General features: G+C 37.4%; 1 protein-coding gene across 5 annotated transcripts in view; it reads right to left on the bottom strand.

Moving 5' to 3' along the window:
• Positions 1–6004: 6004 nt before the first annotated feature.
• The window catches only part of MOSPD2 (motile sperm domain containing 2), a 45313-nt gene continuing 28499 nt past the window's right edge, over positions 6005–22818 (bottom strand). For 2 of the 5 annotated variants that reach the window (XM_032285941.1, XM_032285939.1), the window contains 8 exons: positions 22363–22487; positions 17293–17469; positions 16357–16469; positions 13504–13600; positions 12558–12654; positions 11998–12127; positions 9535–9637; positions 6005–8630 (listed from right to left, as the gene is read on the bottom strand). In XM_032285941.1, coding sequence (XP_032141832.1) covers positions 8493–8630; positions 9535–9637; positions 11998–12127; positions 12558–12654; positions 13504–13600; positions 16357–16469; positions 17293–17469; positions 22363–22487 — 980 coding nt within the window. In that variant the 3' untranslated portion in view covers positions 6005–8492. The remainder of the gene's footprint in view (positions 8631–9534; positions 9638–11997; positions 12128–12557; positions 12655–13503; positions 13601–16356; positions 16470–17292; positions 17470–22362; positions 22488–22818) is intronic. The other 3 variants (XM_032285942.1, XM_032285940.1, XM_032285943.1) reach the window with 3 other exon arrangements.

Here is a 22818-nt window from a genome sequence, read left to right as displayed (position 1 = left end):
CAAGGGGAATGAGGCCAGAAAGCAGGCAAGGGTCAATCATTCAGGGCTTTGTGGGACAATTTAGGAAGTTTAATCATTGTTTAAAAGCCATGAAAGCCACTTGAAGCTTTTAATCAGGGGTGTGATATGACCAGATGTGCAGTTTCAACAGGCCCTTAATATTCCTGAATCAGTATGGAGAAAGGATTGTAGAAGACGCCCAGAGACCACTTGAGATTGTTGCAGGAGTCCAAGTGATAGAGCTGTGGATTGAAGTGAAGGTGGCAATGAAGAGGGGGAATTGCAAAGGGATGGGTTCTGTAGTGTCAAGGATGGAGTTCAGATTCTAGCTAGTGTAAATAGATGGAGGTCCCCTTATTAGATGCTGTCATGACACCACCATGTTTTCTTTATAACACTCATTACAGCTTATATTTTAAAATTTGTACAATTTTTGTTAATGCCTCACTCCCCATTAGACGATAAACTCCATGAAGTATTCACCATCTAGTCCCCGGCACATAGCATAACACAGTACTTGGCTCCTGGGTGGAGCCTAGCCTAGCCTACCATCCACTGAGATGGGGATGGAAGATAAAGTTATATGTTCATTTTGACATTTCGTGATGGATACCTGGAACTGTTGAGCTGATACTGGGTACATGTGTCTAGACTTAAAACAGGAAGTCTGGGTTAGAAATATACAAGGGTTAATGGCTTATTGATGGTCATTGCAGCCATGGGTATGGAGGAGTTAACCTAAAGGGGAGCGAGGAAAGAGAGTCCAGTTCTGACTTTAACATCTTAAAGACTTGGCGAAAGAAGATGAGCTGGTAAAGGAAACTGAAGAGTGTCACTGGGAGAAAAAGCAGGAGTTTGTTCTCTCACAAACCTAGTGGTTGATATAGTCAAATGCTGGTGCAAGAACTCACTTGAAATTCAAGTCGAAGCAAGTCCATTGGAAGAAGCAGCAAGGAGGTCGTTGCTGGGCTGCAGCAAGTACACTGTACTGTTTTGCCAGAGTGATGGGCGTAAACAATAGAATGGAGTGAGACGACAAGGAGAGGGATGCAAGCGGAAATGTCCTGAGGGCCCTTTTTAGAAGTTTGTCTAAGAGGAAGATCAGATTTCAGCTCAGATTTTGGCCCTGACTATGTGAGTAACCTCATATATCTGACCCTTAACTCTTAGAATGAAGAAGGTCTATTCCACTCCACACATGTAGAATAGTAAATATGAATGTTTTTCTTTCATTCATTCTCAATTCTCTTGTGCTTCTTAAAGCAAGAGAATCTTGCTGATAGTGATTCTAGTTTTAAAGACATAGTACATATATTTATTAGACTACATGACCCCCTCCTTCTGCCAAAATAATAAAAAGTAAACCAAATTCTTTACCTGGTGTTAAAAATGAAGGTTTAATTCACCAATATATGAGTTATTACGGCCATCTGTGTTGTGGCACCTTCCTAATGATTTTTAAAGAACAATTCTAACTATGCTCAATTCTACTCTAAGCAGTGACTTTAGAATATAGCTCCGCTGTAAGATGCACCTCCGCCTTTAATGACTAAGTTCTTAAGCAGTTTAAGAAATCCCAGAGCAGTAAATACTGGATTTGCCAGGAAGCTTTGCTTTTTACGTCAATTTCCTTTCACTAACCCTTTTTAGTAACTTACCAGTTCAGTCACATTTAAAAAAATTAAATTCCACTAGACTGTGCAAACTATTGTTATTGTTTCTAAAAATAGCTTCCTTCCTCTCCACCTCCACTAAAAGGAAGTAGCTGGAGTCACAGAATTTAGAATATTGGAAAAATACCCAAAACACATTTTTGACATTTAGTTTACGACTGAAAACAGTTATTTGGTATTTGACTCAAGTTATTCAACCATATTTGCATGGTGGTGGGTGAAGGCAGTTCAGGGCAAATTTCGTTAAGTTCTACTGAACGAATCTGTGTGATAGTATTAGAGCTAAAACTTGATAAAGAAAAAAATAAATGTGTACTGGATTGAGAAACAGAAGTGATTCACTTCTTGTTTTGTTATAGTCTCAGATTCAGCAAGGAAAGGCTCAGGCATAGTATTAGGAGTTTTTGAAGTTTCTTGCATTCAGAAACTTATCAAGAATACACACATATGTACATGGTTTCCAAAATGAACCAGGAGATCAGTGAGATTTTTAAACACATATACATGTACACATATCTCCAGAACAACCTGAAAATATGCAGAGGACTTTCTGGAATAATAGAATTCAAGGCGCTAGAATTTAATTCAAAGTAAATTAGACAGTATAAATGTTGGATATCATGATGCAGGCTTCTGTAAGAATTGTTTCTTTTTTTTTCTTTTTTTTTTTTTAACAGTTTTAACCTTTTTATTTAGTTACATCCACAGAGCATATTTATGTCTAAGAAAACTAACTCAAATTAACTGAAGCAAATGGATTATTCTGAAAGAAAAGGGAAAGTTAAAAAAGCTAATTGCTTTCACTAGAGCTTCATTTACAAAAGAACACAATTACTGGAAATACCCTTTGTCCTTTCAAATTAACTCATTGTAAGAATCCTTCTTGAGTGCTTTTTATGATTGAATAAATGTTTAAAATAGTGGTGACATACTTTACCCTAACAATTTACTTATAAAAGTTTGAATACTTGTGTGAACTGAAGCTACGAGATTAGAGAAAGCCAGCTAAGATAGAGCTATATTGTCTCCACACCTGCCATTTGGTGCCTACCACGGAAGTTCTAGTCTATTTCCTTGCAGGTGTGGAACATCTATGAATTCAAAGCCGTCCATCAGACTGCTTAAGGTTGAGTTCAGCTTTTCGACCCTCTGTTTCCTGGGGGACTGAATTGAATGAGTTTGTAGGTCCCACGCAACACATACCCAGCATCTCTCCTTGAGTTCAGGGGTGGGGTGTTGCGTGTAAATGTGATAGGGTATCACTCCCATGATTAAGAAGGATTTTGCAGATATAATTAAGGTTCTGAATTCTGAATAAACTACACTAGAGTTAATCCCAAGGGATATTGTCCTGGGTGGGCTTGACTTAATTGGGTGAGCCCTTAAAAGGAACTGGGCCCTTTCTGAAGGAAGACTGGAGATAGCAACAGCCATGCTGTAAACTGCCTATAGGGGTGGGGAGCTGCAAAGACCTGGGAGGGGCCTGGAGGAGCTGAGTAGTCCCTTTTGCCAGCAAATTAATAGCCTCAGTACTATAGCCCCAAGGAAATGAATTGTGCCAACAACTTGAAGACACTTGAAAGTGACCCTTCACCTAGTAGAGCCTCCAGGGAGGATGCAATCAGCTGACATCTTGATTTCAGACGACCGAGCCCCTGAGCAGAGAACCCAGGCACTCTGTACCGGTGCAGCCCACAGAAACTGTGAGATGATAATAAATTTGTGCTGTTTTAAGCTGCTAAGCTTGTGGAAATTTGTTGTATGGCAATAGAAAACTAACATATGTGCTCGGATTTTATTAAGTACAAGACCTGTTCAGGCCACTAGACTATGGCTCCCGAGCCAACTGGTGGCAACACACCCTTATATGCCCTTCTACAGAGTTGAATAAACCTCCCTGAAGGTTGATGCTGCACATCAAACCACTCCACAAACAAATATATGTTAACCCATATGTTTAAAACCTTTTTGAAAATAAGGTCGGTGATATGGTTTGAATTTGCATCCCCACCCAAATCTCATGTCAAATTGGGGAATGTTGGAGGAGCCTGGTGGGAGATGACTGGATCATGGGGGTGGATTTCACCTTTGCTGTTCTCGTGATAGTGAGTTTCCATGAGATCTGGCTTTTTAAAAGTGAGTAACACCTCCCCCTTCTCTGTCTTCCTCCTGCATTGGCCATTTAAGACATACCTGCCTTCCCTTTGTCTTCTGCCATGATTTTAAGTTTCCTGAGGCTTCCCCATCCATGCTTCCTGTACAGCTTGCAGAACCGTGAGCCAATTAAACCTTCCTTTATAAATTACCCAGTCTTAGGTAGTTCTTTATAGCAATGTGAGACTGGACTAATACATCGCTTAGAATACCAAGAAACTTCCAGGGTCCTGAGTGGCTATTCTACTTTGTCACTTCTGCTTCTCAAGTATTTTATCTTCATTCTCTTTTCTCATACTGTTGGTGAAAGTAAAGCTCTGAGACCTATCTGTTCAACATTGTAACTTACTACTCAAATGTGGCAGCTCTGGGTGGTTATGACAGCATTGGACTTGGGAGATTAAACTCTTTGTTCTGACACCAATTAGTCATGTTACTTTGGGAAAAAATTACTTCCTGGACTCTTGGTTTCCTTATCTACAAAAGACAAGTAAGATGTTATGATATATTCCACTTATGACTGAAAAATGATTTGGTATCTGACTCAAGTTGCTCAACCATATTTGCATTTATGAAAAGTATGTTTGGTCTTGAGACTGCTCAAGATAAAAAAGCGTAGGAAAACTGCTGGTTTCAAGGACCACTCAAATTTTCCCTCTAGGAAGACATGAAAATGTGTGTAAATCTTGTCCCTATGGGTCAGGGAGATATTTCTCTGTATTCTTGTCAGTTAAACCAGCTGTCTTAAAATATTTTAACACGTGGAAGAGATTGGTCTTATTCTTCATGGCAGGCAACATGAGTGGGGAATAAGGAAGGTATGAGACTTTTTGGACATTACAGGGAGATAATTTTTATTCAATATAAGGACAAATTAAAATGCAGGTGTGAAAGAACTGATTTGATAATTTTATCCAGGTGCCAAGAATGCAAGAGTGAGTAAAAAAACAGGAAAAAGTTTAGAGAATTGACAAGGAGGTGGAGGTGATATATCAGCAAAGCCAAGCTAGACTCCATGGATGCTTTAAATGCATTATTTCCTCTCATTCTCACACCTAACCTGTAGAGTAGTACTATGATTATCACTTAGGGAAGCAGGCTGAAACTGGTTAACTTTCCCAAGTCATACAGGTAGTCTTACCTCAGAGCCCTCACTCCTAACAACCGTTGTTTCAGTTGGAAAAAGTAGAAGATTTCTAGTCTGTCTCCTTGGGCCAGGGAGAGAGGGGGAGCCCTATATTTTTGAGGGCCTATATTGTTTTGATGTCAGGAAACCTAGAGTTGATGGTAAAAATTTAGGGGAGAAAGAGCTGAAGACTTGCAAAGTAACCCAATCCTTTCCTACCTAGCTGGAGATTTTCCTGACAGAAGCTCAAGACTCCTAGAAAATTGTGCTCTTTAGGGATGGAGACCACCCTGTCACATCCCGGGTGGGTATGGTGTGTGTTGGCAGGTTAACATTCTTTGTGGCTCTATTTTGAATTTATCAGAGGGTTGGGACTCTACCCACATGATTTTGTTAATCACATATTTTTCAGTGTAGAAGAGGGACTTTCCAACTCATGCTATTTTTATGGAGAGGTAGCTACCATTTCGGAGGTTGTATATTTTATTGGTGATAGACCAGACATCAACAACCCTGAGAACCTCTAACATCACCATCCTGGGCTTCCCTGCTACCCCTCTGCAACAGCCCCCAAGTCCCAGGTCCTGAGTATGTGCCTGATTTCAGAATGATCAGTGCCACACTGCTACCTTTCCTGTGTGTCTGGCAGCCAGGCAGATTTCTTGTTAGCCTGCCTCCTGCTTGCTCCTGTCAGAGAGAACTATGCATGGATACTAGGATTGGGGAAACTACATGGCAATTCTGACCCATTGCAGCTCCAGCAACAGGCTCCACAATGAGCTCTAAGCAATGACAGTGGGTCCAATGCTGTGTCTGGGGAAAACGAAGAACTACACTGAAGAGCAGCCAGACCCGACACAGGGACGAGGAGAAACAGGACACACTAAAGGACAGGCTAACCTGACACTGAATTGTATCTTTGGAGGCCTACAGCGCTGTCCTTATAAAAATGCAAAGCGATCCAAAAGAAATTACTATCATCTTTAAAAGGTCAGAGTGAGGTTGATATAGTGATTTTCTTTAAGATGCTTTATCAATTAGAGACCAGAGGTTTTTTCCTGATGATATTTATTTCATAAATGTAATTATTTTTCTAAAACATATTAAAATAGAAAACATGTTCTTTTAATCAATTTATACAAATAAAATACCAATATAGTAATAAAAATACTGAAAATATATGAAAAGCACCAGAACATTAGAGAAATTACACTGGCAACAATTCTAGGAATATATTTTTTGTAGTTGTACAATAAAGTGCTATTAAATCCAGTCAAAATTAGTGGCAATATATAAAAACAATTATGGTAGTATGAAATTTGAGGCCAGGTTTACCAGCAATCAAATTTTTAGGCTATCTGCAGATCAAGGTAATGATATTTCATTAATGCTTTCATGGAAAAATCTATTAATTTCCATTCCTAAGTGAAAACAAATATCTAAATCGAAATGTTGGTTCCTTGGTAATTTGGTCATGAACAGATAATGACACGATTAAAAATGAAATTACTGATTACAGTACCAAAAATAATCATGCAATTATGATTAAATAAAAACAAATGAAGACAGAATAAAATCAAGCGTAAATATATGATTAATCAAGACAAGTACAAACGTTTATATGCCTTTGATTTTATAGTTAATTTTCAGTAATCCTGCTTAGTCACATTTAATAGACACACAAACATTAACAAGATATGTTGTTAAATTTAACTGACCAGACATTCAGCAAAGATATTTTAGTGGGTGAACATCATTTTTCATATGAAACGTTAAAGGGACACTGTTAGGACAATACATTTTCAATCTTGGCTAATTATTTCCTCATTTATTTGCCAAGGACAGAAAACATACATGACTATTTTGGGATTAGATTATATTAAGGCCAAAAATCTACCACGTAAGGGGAAGCCACTGTGCACACACACAGGGAGATACTGTGCACAGTAGTTAGGGTGGACTGCAGTCCATTTCACAGCTGGAGGTGGCAAACTGAAACAGAAAAGCCCAAATTAAGACAAAGTAGCACACCAGTGTCCTTTTAAGGTTTTATTTCCTAGGCCAATTTTGAAGGAACTCTGTTATATCATTCTTCATGACTCAATTTTGGAATCAACTTCTTGAAGATGAAAGCCAACAACACTACCCTTCAGAAAAGCAATAAAATCTCCAAACATGGCTTTATAGGCAGACTATTTTTTCTTTCATATAAAGTAGATGTACATGTGAACCAACATAAACCCCAACTGGTCACATTCATGAGAGAACAAACTAATTTCATAGCCTCTGCTACTGCAAGATGTATCTTTTTAGGATTTTAGGAATACTGGGTGGGTATTACCATATCAATTGAATATCAAGTAAGTCAATTGGTCCTAGTTTGAAGTTTTCACAGACCATTGTGAGTCACATTTTTCATTCTTTAAATGGAGAGCTGACACCTGGGCATCTATGTTTCTTTTTGTTTTATTTTTTTCTTTTCACTCTTCTAGATACTGTAGTATTTTGTAAATTTCCTTGTCATGGGCTGATTTTAACAAGGAACAATGTAAACCGTAAATTAGTTATCCTGCTTAGCATCTCAAACAACTAACTTTTCAAAACATTTATATCTAACACCTTTCATTTAGAAATGAGGATGAAGACAGTGCAATTCAAGGTCCACAGAGACTCCTCTGCTCTGGAATGGGGATGAAGATGGGGCAACGGAGGATCAGGCCTTTATAATAAATGAGGCAAAAGGTTTAGTGTCCAGCTATAGTGGACAACATGAAGCTCCATAAAAACGACTGGATAGGGGGACTGCTTGAGACTTTCTTTTTGGACTTTACTAACAACATTCAAAGAAATTCCAACCACACTTAATTTTCCAAATTCTATTGAAATGACAGTGTTCATAAAAAAGCCTGAGATTAATAAAAGGCAGGCTGTTAAGGAACACTAAGAAACAAAGGTTAAGGTGTTTGGCATTAAATCGGTTTACATTCCAAAAGAATATTGACCATCACCTGGAAGGAATTCTTAAAATTACAAAGTCATGGTTACATAAATTCGTCTGCATAAGTATGTTTTCTTTCTCAATATACATGTTCTTCTATATACATAGTATAGAAAACCTAGTAAGTCAGCTCAGCTATAATTCTGTCATAAAAAAGCAGATTACATTTTTTGGCTGCAACAAAGCATGTTACTTATATTTTTCAGTTTAGCTAATGTATTTACATGATAAAACTTAAGCTTTAAAAGTATTCAGATCAAAAGGAAAAAATAAATTATATTTAAACTATTAATTTACACAATGGATATACCTTTACTTACTTTACTAAATAGCTATAGTCTCTTATAATCAATTTCTCCAGCATTTCTTTACTCTAGCAGTTTATTTTCAAGACATGTATGTGTTCCCCTCTACATGCTGCATATTTCCTTTTAGGAAGCACAGATGTGTAACGCTTTTAGTAGCTTGGTAGAGTTTTAGGTCTGTTACTTTTTCCAACTAATGGACAAAGGAACCGTGTTTCCTACTGGGCACCGCTTCTTTAACTGTACAATAAATAGAAGAAAGAGATGACAAAAGCAAGCAAGAGCATTGTTAAGGAAAGCAGTAGCTGCTGGAACCAGATACAACGCTGAACTTGGTCTTCAAGCTTCCTATTGCTTTCTAGTAAACGACTGAGCTGAAGAAGGAAAAAGGGATGAAAGATTTATATCAATAAAAGTCATTAATCATGAGCATGACAAATAGGAATACTAGAAATCCAAACACTGAAAGGATGAGGTTCATCTACTCTGTAAGGCTGGTGGAAGGAGGTGGAAGTGCAACAAGGCATTAGATTCGTTTGGTGGACAGATATGTCTCTGCTTATTCTCATTTTGGGAGGTCTAAATTTCTAGTTGAAGCAGGAGCAGAGCAGTCAGTTCCTGGAGGTACAGAAAGCCTTAAGCAACTTTCAGCTACTCACAAAGGGAGCTCCTCTCTTTCTTTGAAATTTAAATGCACTACTTGGTACATTTTTCAACAAGATTAAATTATTTGATACTCCCCAAAGCACCTGTGCTTAGGTAAAAATGGTCAGAGCTTTCAAATGGTTAGTAGACCTCCAAAAATAACTCACTGCTTACCATTTCTTTTTTTTTTTTTTTTTTTAATTGAGAAACAGTCTTGTTCTCTTGCCCAGGCTAGAGTGCAGTGGCATGATCTTGGCTCACTGAAGCCTTGACCTCCCAGGCTCAAGCAATCCTCCTGCCTCAGACCCCTGAGTAACTGGGACTACAGATGTGTGCCACCACACCTGGCTAATTTTTAATTTTTTTGTAGAGACAAGGTCTCGCTATGTTGCCCATGCTGGCCTCAAACTGCTGGGCTCAAGTGATCCACCTGCCTCAGCCTCCCAAAGTGCTGGGATTAAAGGCACATGCTTGGACTGCTTACCATTGCTGGTTTGGCATCTCTTCACAAAGAAGAGTATTTCTGTTGTGTCTATGCCAAAGGTTTTTCCTTATGTTTGTGAGAAAAAAATGGATTTCTAATGTTGATTAGCATGAACAACTTCATTTGAGTTAGGAGGAAAGTATACTTACCTGAAGACATATATCTTCACTAGTTTTATCTGATATGTTAAAAGCATTGTCTTTTAATGTAAGAGTGTTTGGTTTACTGCTTTCAACAGTGTGGCATCTTAACCTATGAAAATCCAAAGGTAACATAACTTTTAAAAATGTTAATAAATTTTCCTATAAAAGTAAAATACAAAATGAAAACAGTTAAACACAGAAGTCTATATAACAGAGGTGAAAATCCTCCTTCCTTTTCTTTCACCTAAGGCAGCAGCTCTGTATATATTTATCTTCTAGCTTCTTAATGCATGTATAAAGAACACAAGGTATTGCAGATACCACTCAGTAAAATTCAAATGGAAGGTTTTTTTATATGACATTCAGTAGAATTCATCCAAATATCTTACGATTTGAAGGAAATCACCCTTTCTAGATAGGAGAAAGGTACTTTCCTTGAGCTTCTGTACCTCACCCTCAAGCCTCCCTCCCCCTTTCTGCAAGAGAACGGTGATCTCCTCTCACAGTTACAGAAAAGTAAGCCATCAGTAATTGGTTAAGGAAAAAACAAAGAAAACAAAGCAACTTGAATGTAACAAAACCAAAAATAACCCTTCATTTTGAGGGACTGTTTCATAAGAACTTCAAATTAATCTACAACACCTTTTATACCAGTATTTCTTACCCTTTCAAAATATTCCCATAACCATGTCTTTGAACACACAAAAGACCCTCACAGAAACTCTTGATTAAAAACAGAAAGTAGGTCCTCCTGTAATACAGTTTGGAAATTTAAATAGTACATGTAAAAACAAGGCAGGCTGCTGACCTTCATCTGCTTCTCCCTCCTCTAGATTAAGGCTAATCTCCCCTGCCTTAGGTCCCCCACACGCTTTCAGCCTTCTCAGGAATTTCACTGTTCATAATCTATTTTCATGGTCTATCAGCTAAGTTTTTGATTTTTTGTAGAGAGCAGTTTTCCCTACGTTGCCCAGGCTGGTCTTGAACTCCTGGGCTCAAGCAATCCTCCCGCCTCAGCATCTCAAAGTTTTGGGATTACAGGTGTGAGCCACTGCGCCCGGCCCTGAAGATTTCATTCAACCATAGCCATTATCAGGTTTCCCAGCTTCTCCTCTATAAAGTAGGAAAAATGCCCTCCTCCCTCACAGGACTGTCTTCATGACTGAATGAATCAATACTTCTAAAGCATCTAGAACAGTGCTAGCATACAGCAAATTCCACTTTAGTGTGAACTTGGTATCACTGCCCACTATCTAGTTTCTACACAGTCCCCAGAAGAATCCGTTTAAATAATAAGCCGGGATCACCTCACGGCTCTGCTTAGCACCGACTAACAGTTTTTCCTCTCACTTAGAAGTCCTCACCATAGCAACAATCTGATATCCAACTATCTCAGTCCCCATCTCTCACCATGCTCCTCCCTTACTGGAGTCAAGAGACACTGACTTCCTTGTTGTTCTTCCCAAAGGCCAAGCTCGCTGTGTTTGTTGTTCTCTCCATCTGTAAAGGTCTCTGCCCAGTTATCTATGTGGCTTGCTCTCTCATTTCCTTCAGGGCCTACTGTAATGTCATTGGAGTGGCCATCCTTAACTACACTATAAAGCAGGATTTCTCAACCTTGGCATGACAGACATTTGGGGCCAGATAATTTTGGGGGGATGGGGCTATCCTGTGCACTGCTAGTGGCTTAGCAGCATCCCTATGCTGACCCCATTAGATGTCCATTGTACCCTATCCCCCAGTTGTGACAACCAAAAGTGTCTCCAGACATTGACAAATGTTCCCTGGGGGGAAAAATGGGAACCCTTCAATAAACCATAATTCCAAGTTAAATAAAACTATAATACAGCCTTCTCTATTCTCCTTTTCTGTATATCTTTTCAAGAAATTTGTCACAACCTGATATATCTATATATATGTACATACATGTATATACCTATATATGCAAGTTTTCCCCCCTCCTAAATAGGATAATGCCCATAACCAATTTTTCTAACTAGATTTGTGTTCTAATAATATATCACAGATGGCTTTCCGTGTTAGAACAAATAGACTTGCTGTGCCTTTTTGAGTGGTTGCAGCACTTTTCAGTGTAGCTGTACTCAAATGTATCTCATTATTGCTTTACTATTTAGATGATCTCTTTCCAGTTTTTCACTATTACAAACAATGCTGCAAAAAACATTCTAGTATGTAAGGTGAGCATTCCTACAAGGGGAACTGCTGAGACAAAGAGATCTGTGTTTGTGAACTGGACAGATCCTGACTCTTGCACTGGCCTGCAAGTGAGTTTCTGCTATTAGTGACCTCCTTGAGCAACACCAGCTCTCATTCATCTGGGCATTCCCAGAGCCCTGCAGGGCACCCAGCAGATGCAAGAAGAAAGGGAGGCCACCTGGCCCATGGAGGCACTTTTCTCTTTCTGATTCTTTCCACTACATTTGAGAAGAATGTGAGGAGAAAGCTTACCGATGTTCCATCACTTTGTTTCTGGGAACTTCTTTCCAAAACTGAGTTAATTCTGCTGGACCTGTGCCAGATGACTGTTCCATTTCTGCAGCCATTATCAGAAAACGGTCTTGGGCAGAGACCGTTAAACCTGCATTCCAAAAGAGTAATTCAGCATATAAAGAGGAACCTTCAAAGGGGTTGGATATGTTTGTGGTTTAACCATTATTCTGGAACTCAACATTAAGGAAAAAGAAGAAAATGGAAATATCGTTAAAAAGGAAAAATTTCTAAAAGCAAGGAATTTCTCCTGTGAAATTCAATTTCAAGTGGTGTCAGTTTAAACAATTTTACTTGTTAAAAACAATTACATTTTAACGCTGCAAAGGGCTTTAGAAGACCTCTTTGACCATCCCATTTCACATGTGGGAGGACAGATGTCTAGAGTGAGGTGAGGTTACTCATGATACTCTGCTAATTTCTAGATTCTAGCCTGACATCTCTGCTGACTCAGCCCAGCTCCAGGTCCCATTCCCCCCACCATACCCAACACCTGCTGCAGCTACTAAGTGACAACTCACCCCCATGGGGAGACACAACTATATCCACTGATGCACCCGGGTCACAGCTGCTGTTGCTTGGCTTGACTCTGTATTTTTCTGGAGCTGTTGTTCTCACCTGTTTATAAACACAGTAGTCATATAACAACCTTTATGCTTTTTTGGGGGGGCGTGGAAATGGCTTAAGAATGACTTTAAAAAATTAGCAGTGAATAATCAATGAACAAAGAGTTTACAAAGTAAGAATGATGGTTATGCATACAGCATCTCAATCTATCTAAAAAGATACTAAGATATACATCAAATTGTCATTCAGACTGCCTCTTGAATAAAACAATTCATCTATTAAATATATCCTGTTAATTGCCTGAATTTAATGACATAAATTCACAATAACGGAATGCTCATTAGATTGCATGTTATTAATACAATGGTGTTCAGAAATTAAAAAGCACATTAGGAACATCCTGGTGGTTATATCTAAATACAAGATTTAAGGCAGGAAAACCTACCGTATTGGGGTAGTGATGGACTCAGTCTTGTTACACTTAATGCTCAGTATCAGGTTAATATCTGATATAAACTACACTCCAGAATATACCACACTGGTAGAAAAATGCACTATCAATTTTATAGTTTTATGTTTCACTGTTATTATAAGTTATTCACATAGTAAAAAGTAATTTTTCTTGAGTTGTTATTTACAACAGACATTAAACTCTTGTTATTAATTTAGACATTAACCTATTACTGCACATAGAAGATTGAGATACAGACCTCAGGGAAAATTTTGGATAAACTATGCCACTTGGTTAGAACCAAAAGGCAGTACAACATGCCTAAAAAAGGTCATAAATAAAAACACTGTACAAGTTCAAAATTTTCAATCTTTCAATTACAATATGTCTAAAATTATTTCCCATGTCAAATTCTCAAACATAATTTATTGTATCTTTGAGATATTTACCTTAAATGCCACTATATTTTTAGTTACATTTGTCAACACTATTAAAGTTTTCTTCTCTCCAGATTCTGTACTTCCAAAATACAGTTCTTCTGCTGGGCTGGGGAGTGACAAAAACATAAAGCATTTGTAATACTTAGAATAAATGAAAATCTAATCATTAGCTTGAAGAAAAATATTTAGTTAATATCTGATGGTCATTTGTATAAGACATTTCACCAAAAAAGACTTATAAGACAATTACCCAATACAACTTTGTATTCTAATCTTACTGATTCAATGCATACTATTTTAAAAGTCCTATGGTTTTCCCCAAGATCAAAAGCAAACCAGGAAGAATAGAAGAGAGGATTACAAAGGCTCTGAATTAAACCTATAATCAGCACTATCTTAAGGTGCACTTATTTAAACTATTTGAAAGGTTATAGATAATAAAGCAAAGAAGATATTGCTGCTTCAACTTTACCTAATTATAAATAGATGAGAATGGGGCATATTGCTATACACCAACAGAAAAGAGCATAACTTAAAAAGAAAGATGATTAGGAATGTATTTAACAGAATAATTTCTTACTATATAGCAGCTTTTCTAAGTAACAGGGAAGGAGAAAAAGAAACATTAAATGTGGGATGGGAGCTCTAGGAAGAACTTATCAAATAGGAAAATTGATGAGCTTCAAAATTTAAATTTTACTATTACTTTCCATTGTAATGCCTATGACCTAAAAAAAAATTTTTAAAGATTCATTCAAAGTTTGTGTAGTTTAATTACATTAGACAAATTGTATCAGGTGCCTCAAAACAATGGGAACAATAGTGTTTTTGCTTTACATAAAAACATGAATAATTTAAAGTGAATTTTCAGCTAGTCCTTGATTTTGAGATCCATCTTTAAATAGGTTAATTTCATATCAGGAATGTCTGTACCTTGGGGGTGTTTATTCATCTAACTTACACATGTTTATAAGAATGCACTCTCCCAGTAGGGCTTTGCCTAGTTTTAGACAATGTGGTAAATTTGCATGGTTGCTGGCTTCCTTTTAGAGCTCAATCTTAAGAAAGTCATAGAAAAACACTAGGTGATGGATCTCATTGTTCTTAGTAACCAGCACAAAAACTGTGAGCAGCTCCGAAGACAGAGGTTGGTTAGGTCCTTGTGTATGTGTAGGAGCAGCTCTGGGACTTCACTGGGAGTGGAGGCAGGGAGGAGTAGAGCCCAATGTGCCCTTGAGAAGCTGTCTGGCTTTCTCCGTAGCCTGCTTTTCTTGTCATACCTCTACAATTACAGGCAAGGACCTATGATGTGACAGGTCTCCAGTGAAAACAGAATGTGTAAGTTCCAAATAAGTAGGGAGAAAAATGGGAACAAGTAAACAAACAAACAAAATAAACTCCAAAGGGTTAAAATGGCAAATAAAAACCATGAAAAATAGAAAATCCATGTGCATCTATGCCTCTTTCTCTTGCAGTCTTTCATACATATAGATGGTGGAGATAAATCCAAATCTAACCGTAATGAAAATTTATGGAAACAAACTAATATTATCAATTAGAGAATGTCAGATTAGATTTTTTAAAAGTCTGGCTGTATTATTCATAAGAGACATACCTAAAACATAGCTAAAGGGACAGAAAATGCTACATGAGATCATAAAATTGGTGTAGCAATTTAACATAAGGCAAATTTTTTTTTTTTTTGGGACAGAGTTTCGCTCTTGTTACCCAGGCTGGAATGCAATGGCGCAATCTCGGCTCACCGCAACCTCTGCCTCCTGGGTTCAGGCAATTCTCCTGCCTCAGCCTCCTGAGTAGCTGGGATTACAGGCACGCGCCACCATGCCCAGCTAATTTTTTGTATTTTTAGTAGAGACGGGGTTTCACCATGTTGACCAGGATGGTCTCGATCTCTTGACCTCGTGATCCACCCACCTCGGCCTCCCACAGTGCTGGGATTACAGGCTTGAGCCACCGCGCCCGGCCTAACATAAGGCAAAATATGTTTACCAACCAAAAACATTATTGGTGAGAAAAAGGTTTTGTTCTTTCTTTTTCTTTTTTTTTTTTTGTTTTTGTTTTTGAGACAGAATCTTGCTGTGTCGCCCAGGCTGGAGTGCAGTGGTGTGATCTTGGCTCACTACAACCTGCCTCCTGGGTTCAAGCGATTCTCCTGTCTCAGCCTCCCGAGTAGTTGGGATTACAGGTGCACACCACCACACCTGGCTAATTTTTGTAATTTTAGTAGAGACGGGGTTTCACCATATTGGTGAGGTTGGCCTCGAACTCCTGACCTCAGGGGATCTGCCTGACTTCGCCTCCCAAAGTGCTGGGATTACAGGTGTGAGCCACTACGCCCGAAGAGAAAAAGGTTTTTATACAATGCTGAAAGAAACAACCTGGAATCTTTTGAATCAAATAACCTAGCAGAAAAATAGAGATGTCCTGAAATTTGGCTTTAGTCACAAATCTATTTTTCTAGTTCATCCTTGGATTTTGGAAAGTCAAATCAACAAATGCTTACTTCAGTGTCATTTCTGGCATTCCTGAACTCGGGCAAGTCTAATAGTACCAGTTATGTGAGGAAAATACATGCCATTCAGATTTATTATTAATATATATTTACTTTTATTATCTGATGTGTGATGAGAGCCCTTTAAAGACACTCGACAGAGTAAAAGAAAGGAAGGGAGCTAAAAACATCCACTGTGTGTAGAAACCAAGGTCAAGTCTTCAGATAACTCTTGGTTTTATATTTCTACAGTTTCAAAAACCAAACAGAAGTTTTCTTAACTTTGTGGCTCCCTCAAGATGATCAAGATATGTTATAAAAGTATAGCTAATAAAATTTTTGATGATTACCTGATGTGCAGTAAGGGGCCTTTAAACACGCTCAATGGTTTCTTGAAAGCTTTCGTTTTTGAATCAACTTTTTCATTTTCTTCTGCTTTGGAAGTAGATTCAGTTGGGTTAATCTAAACACATGCACACAAAAAAGGAAAAAGATAGCCATTTAGCATATATTAACATGCCCATTAACATATCTATTTTAGTGCCTACTATACATAGGTTACTGTAGAAAATAAAACATGGTTCTTCCCTTAAGAGTCGTTAATTTTTTTCTAAATTATAACATTGTAATTTATCCATCTATCAAGTCCCTGATTACTTGTAAAAAGAGTGACAACTACAAAGTGCTCTTTTAAAAATCAGAGAAAGGAACTAAATCAAAGTAAAGTTTTAAATTACTTTTAGACCAAAAAAAGTTAGATAAAACAATTACTTCTAGATGGGTTTTGCTATTTTTTACACAAAAGCTGGAATCAGCCTTTATTTTATTTCGAGACAAAGTCTCACTCTGTCACCCTGGCCAGAGTGCAGTGGCACAATCACGACTCACTATAATCTTGACCTCCTGGGCTCAAGCGATCTTTCCACCTGGAACAACAGGTGTGCACTATCATGCCTGCCAAATTTTTTATTTTTTGTAGAGACAGGGCCTCCCTATGTTGCTTAGGCTGGTCTCAAACTCCTGTGCTCAAGTGATCCTTCCACCTCAGCCTCAGAAAGTGCTAGAATTACAGGTATGAGACACAGGGGCTGGCCTGGAATCAGCCTTAACTACACTAAAGTGGTGCTTTTTATCTGGTAATCCCATTCTTCCTCTTTCTTTTTATACACAAAAATGTGGAAGGGTAGCAGGTTAAGTGAATTACCCAAAATCAAATAGATGGCTAGTGGCAGAACTGGGGATGGACGACGTTTTGTGATTCAGTTTTATTTTATTTGTAAAATTACCTTTTTCAGAAGAGCTGTTTGTTCTTCATTAGAAGCTGTTTCCAATGTTTCCTTGCCATCACTTTCTATGTCTTCTTTACTTGAAGTTTCATCCTCACTTGTAATAGGCCCATTCTCACACAATGGTGTCTGGAAGTCATCATCTACTAGTGGTGGATAGCTGTATTTGAAAGGATCCTAAAAGAAAATAATTTCACATGAGCCTACTAAATGGTAGGCAGAGAAATAAATATCTTAGTAGATTTACAATTCATTAATCTGGCCAAGAAAACAGACTTAATTAGATCATGAAATTTAAAATAAAGAAAGCATTTCAAACCAGAAAGGAAAACAGCAATAAGTGGTGTGGGACAATTGGCTAGCCATCTACACAGAATCACCTTAGATCTCTAGCTCACTCTCTACACCAGAAAGGATTTCAGATGGATAAAGCTTTAAATGCATATGGGGTGTGTGTAAGGATTTCAGATGGATAAAGCTTTAAATGTATATGTTGCATGTGTGTGTGTGTGTGTGTGTGTATTTTTTAAGAACCATATAGTTTTAGAACAATACAAAAAATGGATACAGAATACATTGAAAAAGAACGAAAATTGTCATAAAAAAGTTTTCAACATCACTTATAAGAAATGCAAACTAAAATGACATTTACCTGAGACTGGCAATGCTTACAAAAATGAGAATGTGTGATGCTGGCAAGGAGATGGTTCAAGAATTCTCACACATTATTGGTAAATGGATGCAATCTCTTTAGAGAAAATTTGGCAACAGCTATCAAAATTAAAAACTATACTCACTGATTTTTTCTGCACCCATATATTAAGAGTTATTACAAGGATATTCACTGCAGCAAAACTAGTAATGGCAAAAGATTAGACTACAACTAGCAGTGCAGTCCTTCAAAAGAGGAGTGATTAAATAAATGATGTTATATCCATCCACACAATGGAATATACTGCCATGGTTTACAAATGAGATAGACTTCTGTGAATCAATATGGTATAACCTACAAAATAAAGGATGTGAAAAAAGTCCAACTGGACAATATATATGGTATGTGACCATCTGTGTAAAAAACTTTGATAACTCCAGAGGGATAGAAAACTTAGCGGTGACCGTCTCTAGGGGGTGGCAGTGGGCACTGACCTGGGAAGGGAGATGTAGTTTTCATGGTACTGTTATACTCTTCAATTTCTGGTACTGTGTTTACTTTATAAAAAAATCATGCATATGTATTACTCTTTGAAAAAATACTTAAAAATTATTGTTAAAAAATATGGTCTTGTATAATTGTTTTTAACGGAAAGTATTAAAGAAAAAAAAAAAAGAGAGAGATCCAAGATGGCTGATCACTAGCAGCTCGGGATTGTAGCTCCCACTGAAAGCGCAGAGAACGAGAGGACGCCACACTTTCAGATCAATTTTTGTTGCTCACACACCAGAAGATTTCCAGCGGAGGGGCCCCACAGGTCGCCAGTGCGACTCTTGAGGCCGGCGAGGCGGTTTTGCCACTGCCTTGGTGCGGCGGTTCTCGGTGCAGTCAGAAAAGCACCATCAATCTTAAAGCCGCTGTTTTGGCCGGTGAGTGGGTTGTTCAGATTTTAGCGCTGGGAATCAACAAATTGGACGTCCATTCAGAAACCAAACTATAAAGACGGTAATTATAAAGACCACAGATGGATAAATTTATAACGAAGGGAAGAAACCAGCCTAAAAAGGCCGAGAATACCCAAAATCAGAACACTTCTCCCTCTACGGGGGATCACAGTTCCTCATCAGCAACAGAACAAGGCCTGATGGAGAAAGACTGTGTTCCATCAGCAGAAGCAGGCTTCAAAAAGTGGATGATAAGAAACTTCTGGAAATTAAAAGAACTTGTTCTAACCCAATGCAAAGAAACTATGAAAAAAGGTTTGACGAAATGTTGACAATAACACACAATTTAGAGAGGAATATAAGTGAATTAATGGAGTTGAAAAACACAACACGAGAACTTCGCGAACTATGCACAAGTTTTAACAGCCGAATTGATCAACCAGAAGAAAAGATATCAGAGGTCAAAGACCAACTTAATGAAATAAAACAAAAAGACAAGATTAGAGAAAAAAGGATAAAAAAGAACGACCAAAGTCTCCAAGAAATATGGGACTATGTGAAAAGACCTAATCTACGTTTGATAGGTGTACCTGAATGTGACAAAGAGAATCAATCCAAGCTGGAAAATACGCTTCAGGATATTATTCAGGAAAACTTTCCCAACCTAGCAAGGCAGGATAATATTCAACTCCAGGTAATACAGAGAACACCACAAAGATATTCCTCAAGAAGAACAACCTCAAGGCACATAATCGCCAGATTCACCAGGGTTGAAATGAAAGAGAAAATATTGAGGGCAGCCAGAGAGAAAGGTCAGGTTACCCATAAAGGGAAGCCTATCAGACTCACAGCAGATCTCTCTGCAGAAACCCTACAAGCCAGAAGAGAGTGGGGGCCAATATTCAACATCCTTAAAGAAAAGAACTTTCAACCCAGAATTTTACATCCAGCCAAACTAAGCCTCATAAGCGAAGGAAAAATAAAATCTTTTGTGAACAAGCAAGCACTCAGAGATTTCATCACCACCAGGCCTGCTTTACAAGAGCTTCTGAAAGAACCACTACAAATAGAAAGGAACAACCAGTATCAGCCTTTCTAAAAAAATACCAAAAAATAAAGAACATCAACATAATTAAGGACTTGCATCAATTAATGGGCAAAACAGCCAGCTAACATTAAATGGCAGTATCAAACTCACATATATTAATTCTAAATTTAAATCGACTAAATCCCCCAATCCAAAGACACAGACAGGCAAAAAAAGCCAAGACCCATTGGTATGCTACATCCAGATCCATCTCACATGCAAGGATACACAAAGATTCAAAACAAAGGGATGGAGAAAAATTTACCAACCAAATGGAGAACAAAAATAAATAAATAAATAGAAAGCAGGAGTTGCAATTTTTGCTGATAAAATAGACGTTAAAGCAACAAAGATCAAAAGAAGCAAAGAAGGATATTACATAATAAAAGGATCAATGTAACAAGAAGAGCTAAAGATCCTAGATATATACGCACCCAATACAGGAATACCCAGATATATAAGACTTATCAAGAGATTGGACTCCCACACAATAATAGTGGGAGACTTCAACATCAATATTAGACAGATCACTGAGACAGAAAGTTAACATCGATATCCAGGACTTGAACTCAAATCCAGAATAAGTAGACTTAATTAACATTTATAGAACTCTCCACTTTAAATACACAAAATATACACTCTTATCAGTACCATATCACACCCATTTATAGGTTTAAATGAAATATTGGTTGGCTGCTTGTTAATTATTTTCTTCCCTCACTTTTTTTTTTTTAATGTCTCTATTATTAAACACAATTAAGGCATACCCATTTTTAGACTGCATTCTACCCCGGGCAATAAAGCAACACCCCTGTTCTCTCTCCCTCTTTCTCTTCCTCTTTCTTCCTCTCCTTCATTCTTTTTTTTTCTTTTTTTTTTTTATTCTTTCTCTTTCTTTCTTAAAAAAAAAAAAAAAAAAGTAGCTGGGTGTGGTGGCTCACACCTGTAATCCCAGGACTTTGGGAGGCCGAGGCAGGTGGATCACCTGAGGTCAGGAGTTTGAGACCAGCCTGACCCATATAGTGAAACCCTGTCTCTACTAAAATTAGAAAAATTAGCTGGGTGTGGTGGTATATGCCTGTAGTCTCAGCTACTCAGGAGGCTAAGGCAGAAGAATTGCTTGAACCCGGGAGGTGGAGGTTGTAGTGGGCCGAGGTCATGCCACTTTACTCCAGCCTGGGTGACAAGAGTGAGACTCTGTCTACAAAAAAAAAAAAAAACAAAAAAAAAATAAAAAAAAAAAAATAGTGCTACTATAATTTTGATTGTAAGTCTAAAGAAACATATCACTAAGAACAGAGGGGAAATAAAATAACCTTTTCTATACATAAAATTTACATCTTTTAAAATGTTATGAATTATATGATTATAATTATTTAAGATATAACAATTTTATGAGCAAATTGTTAAAAGTAAATCAAAATCACATTTTAAATCAAGCATAGCACCTGATATAAACTGTATTTGGTTTTTCTAGGTTAAAATGTGAAATATAAAGCCTCAGAATAAAAAAGAAGCAGATTTCAAATTAAAAATGTTAGGTCTTTTCTAATCAAAGACAATAAACAGAAGGACATACCAAAACTATTCCTCTTGCTAGTTCTGATTGAATACAATTTTGCCAGGCAGGCAGTATACAAAATAGATTGCAAAAAATAAAAAAAGTGAAATATTATCAAGTTAATCCAAAGTATAGCAAGTCTATAAGTTGTACAGTTTATAAGTAGTAAAAATAAGTTAAAAAAATCTTGGTAGTATATGCTTAATAGTATGTTTTTAACTAAAACAACTGTTGAACAGCAAGCAATTAGAAGCACACTAAAGACACATCAAGAGGCAATTCACTAACTTATGTCTAGATAGTAGAATACTATGCAGCCATAAACAAAAGTATGAAAGCCTGCTACATATTGATTTGGAATGATAAGACATGCTGTGCAAAGAAGAGCAGGATGCACACTAGCACATAAATACATGAATTGTTTAGAAGAGATGAGAGGGAGGAAGAATTTTATACTACATTTATTTGTTTATATAGGTAACATATATCCCTGCAAATTAATACAAGAAATTCAGCTGGGGAGGGGAATATGGTGGTTGGAAATGGAAGTAGGAGGAGACATTTTTACTGAAGACTTATTTCTGATGATTCTTCTGAATACTCTTAAGTTTAGAATAACATAAATATATTGCCTATCAAAAAATAAAAAATTAACAACTTTAAAACTTTAAAATTGTATGTAACACTACTTACTATTTTGGGGTATTTGTGATATTTCTTTGTGTGTTGTGATACTACTTTTCTTTTTTTCCTTGAGGAAAGTATACAGCCTAATGTGCCATTATCCGGTATTGTTTTATAAACAAGTTTCAAATATTATACTTACAGTTCCACCCATGTGGGGAGGCAGGTATTCTACACTGACATAGTCCTGGACTTCATTTTTGCTTGTAAACTTCAGCAAGCTCACTGCTTCTGGACCAAGCCAGCTTTTCACAATTTTGAAAGCAGCTTAAGAAAAACCAGTCAGTTCATTAAAATTCTCTTCATTCCTCTTCTCAATTAATTTACCATAAGTGCTAACCCAGGTCTTCTGAAATCAGTTTGGGCTATAATCTGTTAATATTTATCTTTACCTGATGTTGTACTTAATTAACATTCTCTAATTTCTGTAGGTGTTTACATTGTGGCTCTCCCTTACGGGTTTCAAATGTTCTGTGAGGTTTCAGGAAGATTAAATTACCCTGATGTTCATTAATAAACTTATCAGGGTTTTGGCCTCTGAACAAATCCATCAATGATCCCAGCTATTTAGATTTCCAGACACTGAATCAAACAGCAA

The sequence above is a fragment of the Sapajus apella genome, unplaced genomic scaffold (assembly GCF_009761245.1).
Source record: "Sapajus apella isolate SASKATOON/1434 unplaced genomic scaffold, GSC_monkey_1.0 scaffold17, whole genome shotgun sequence".
NCBI classification, from domain to species: Eukaryota; Metazoa; Chordata; class Mammalia; order Primates; family Cebidae; genus Sapajus; species Sapajus apella.
This window is presented reverse-complemented; position numbering and strand designations above follow the sequence as displayed.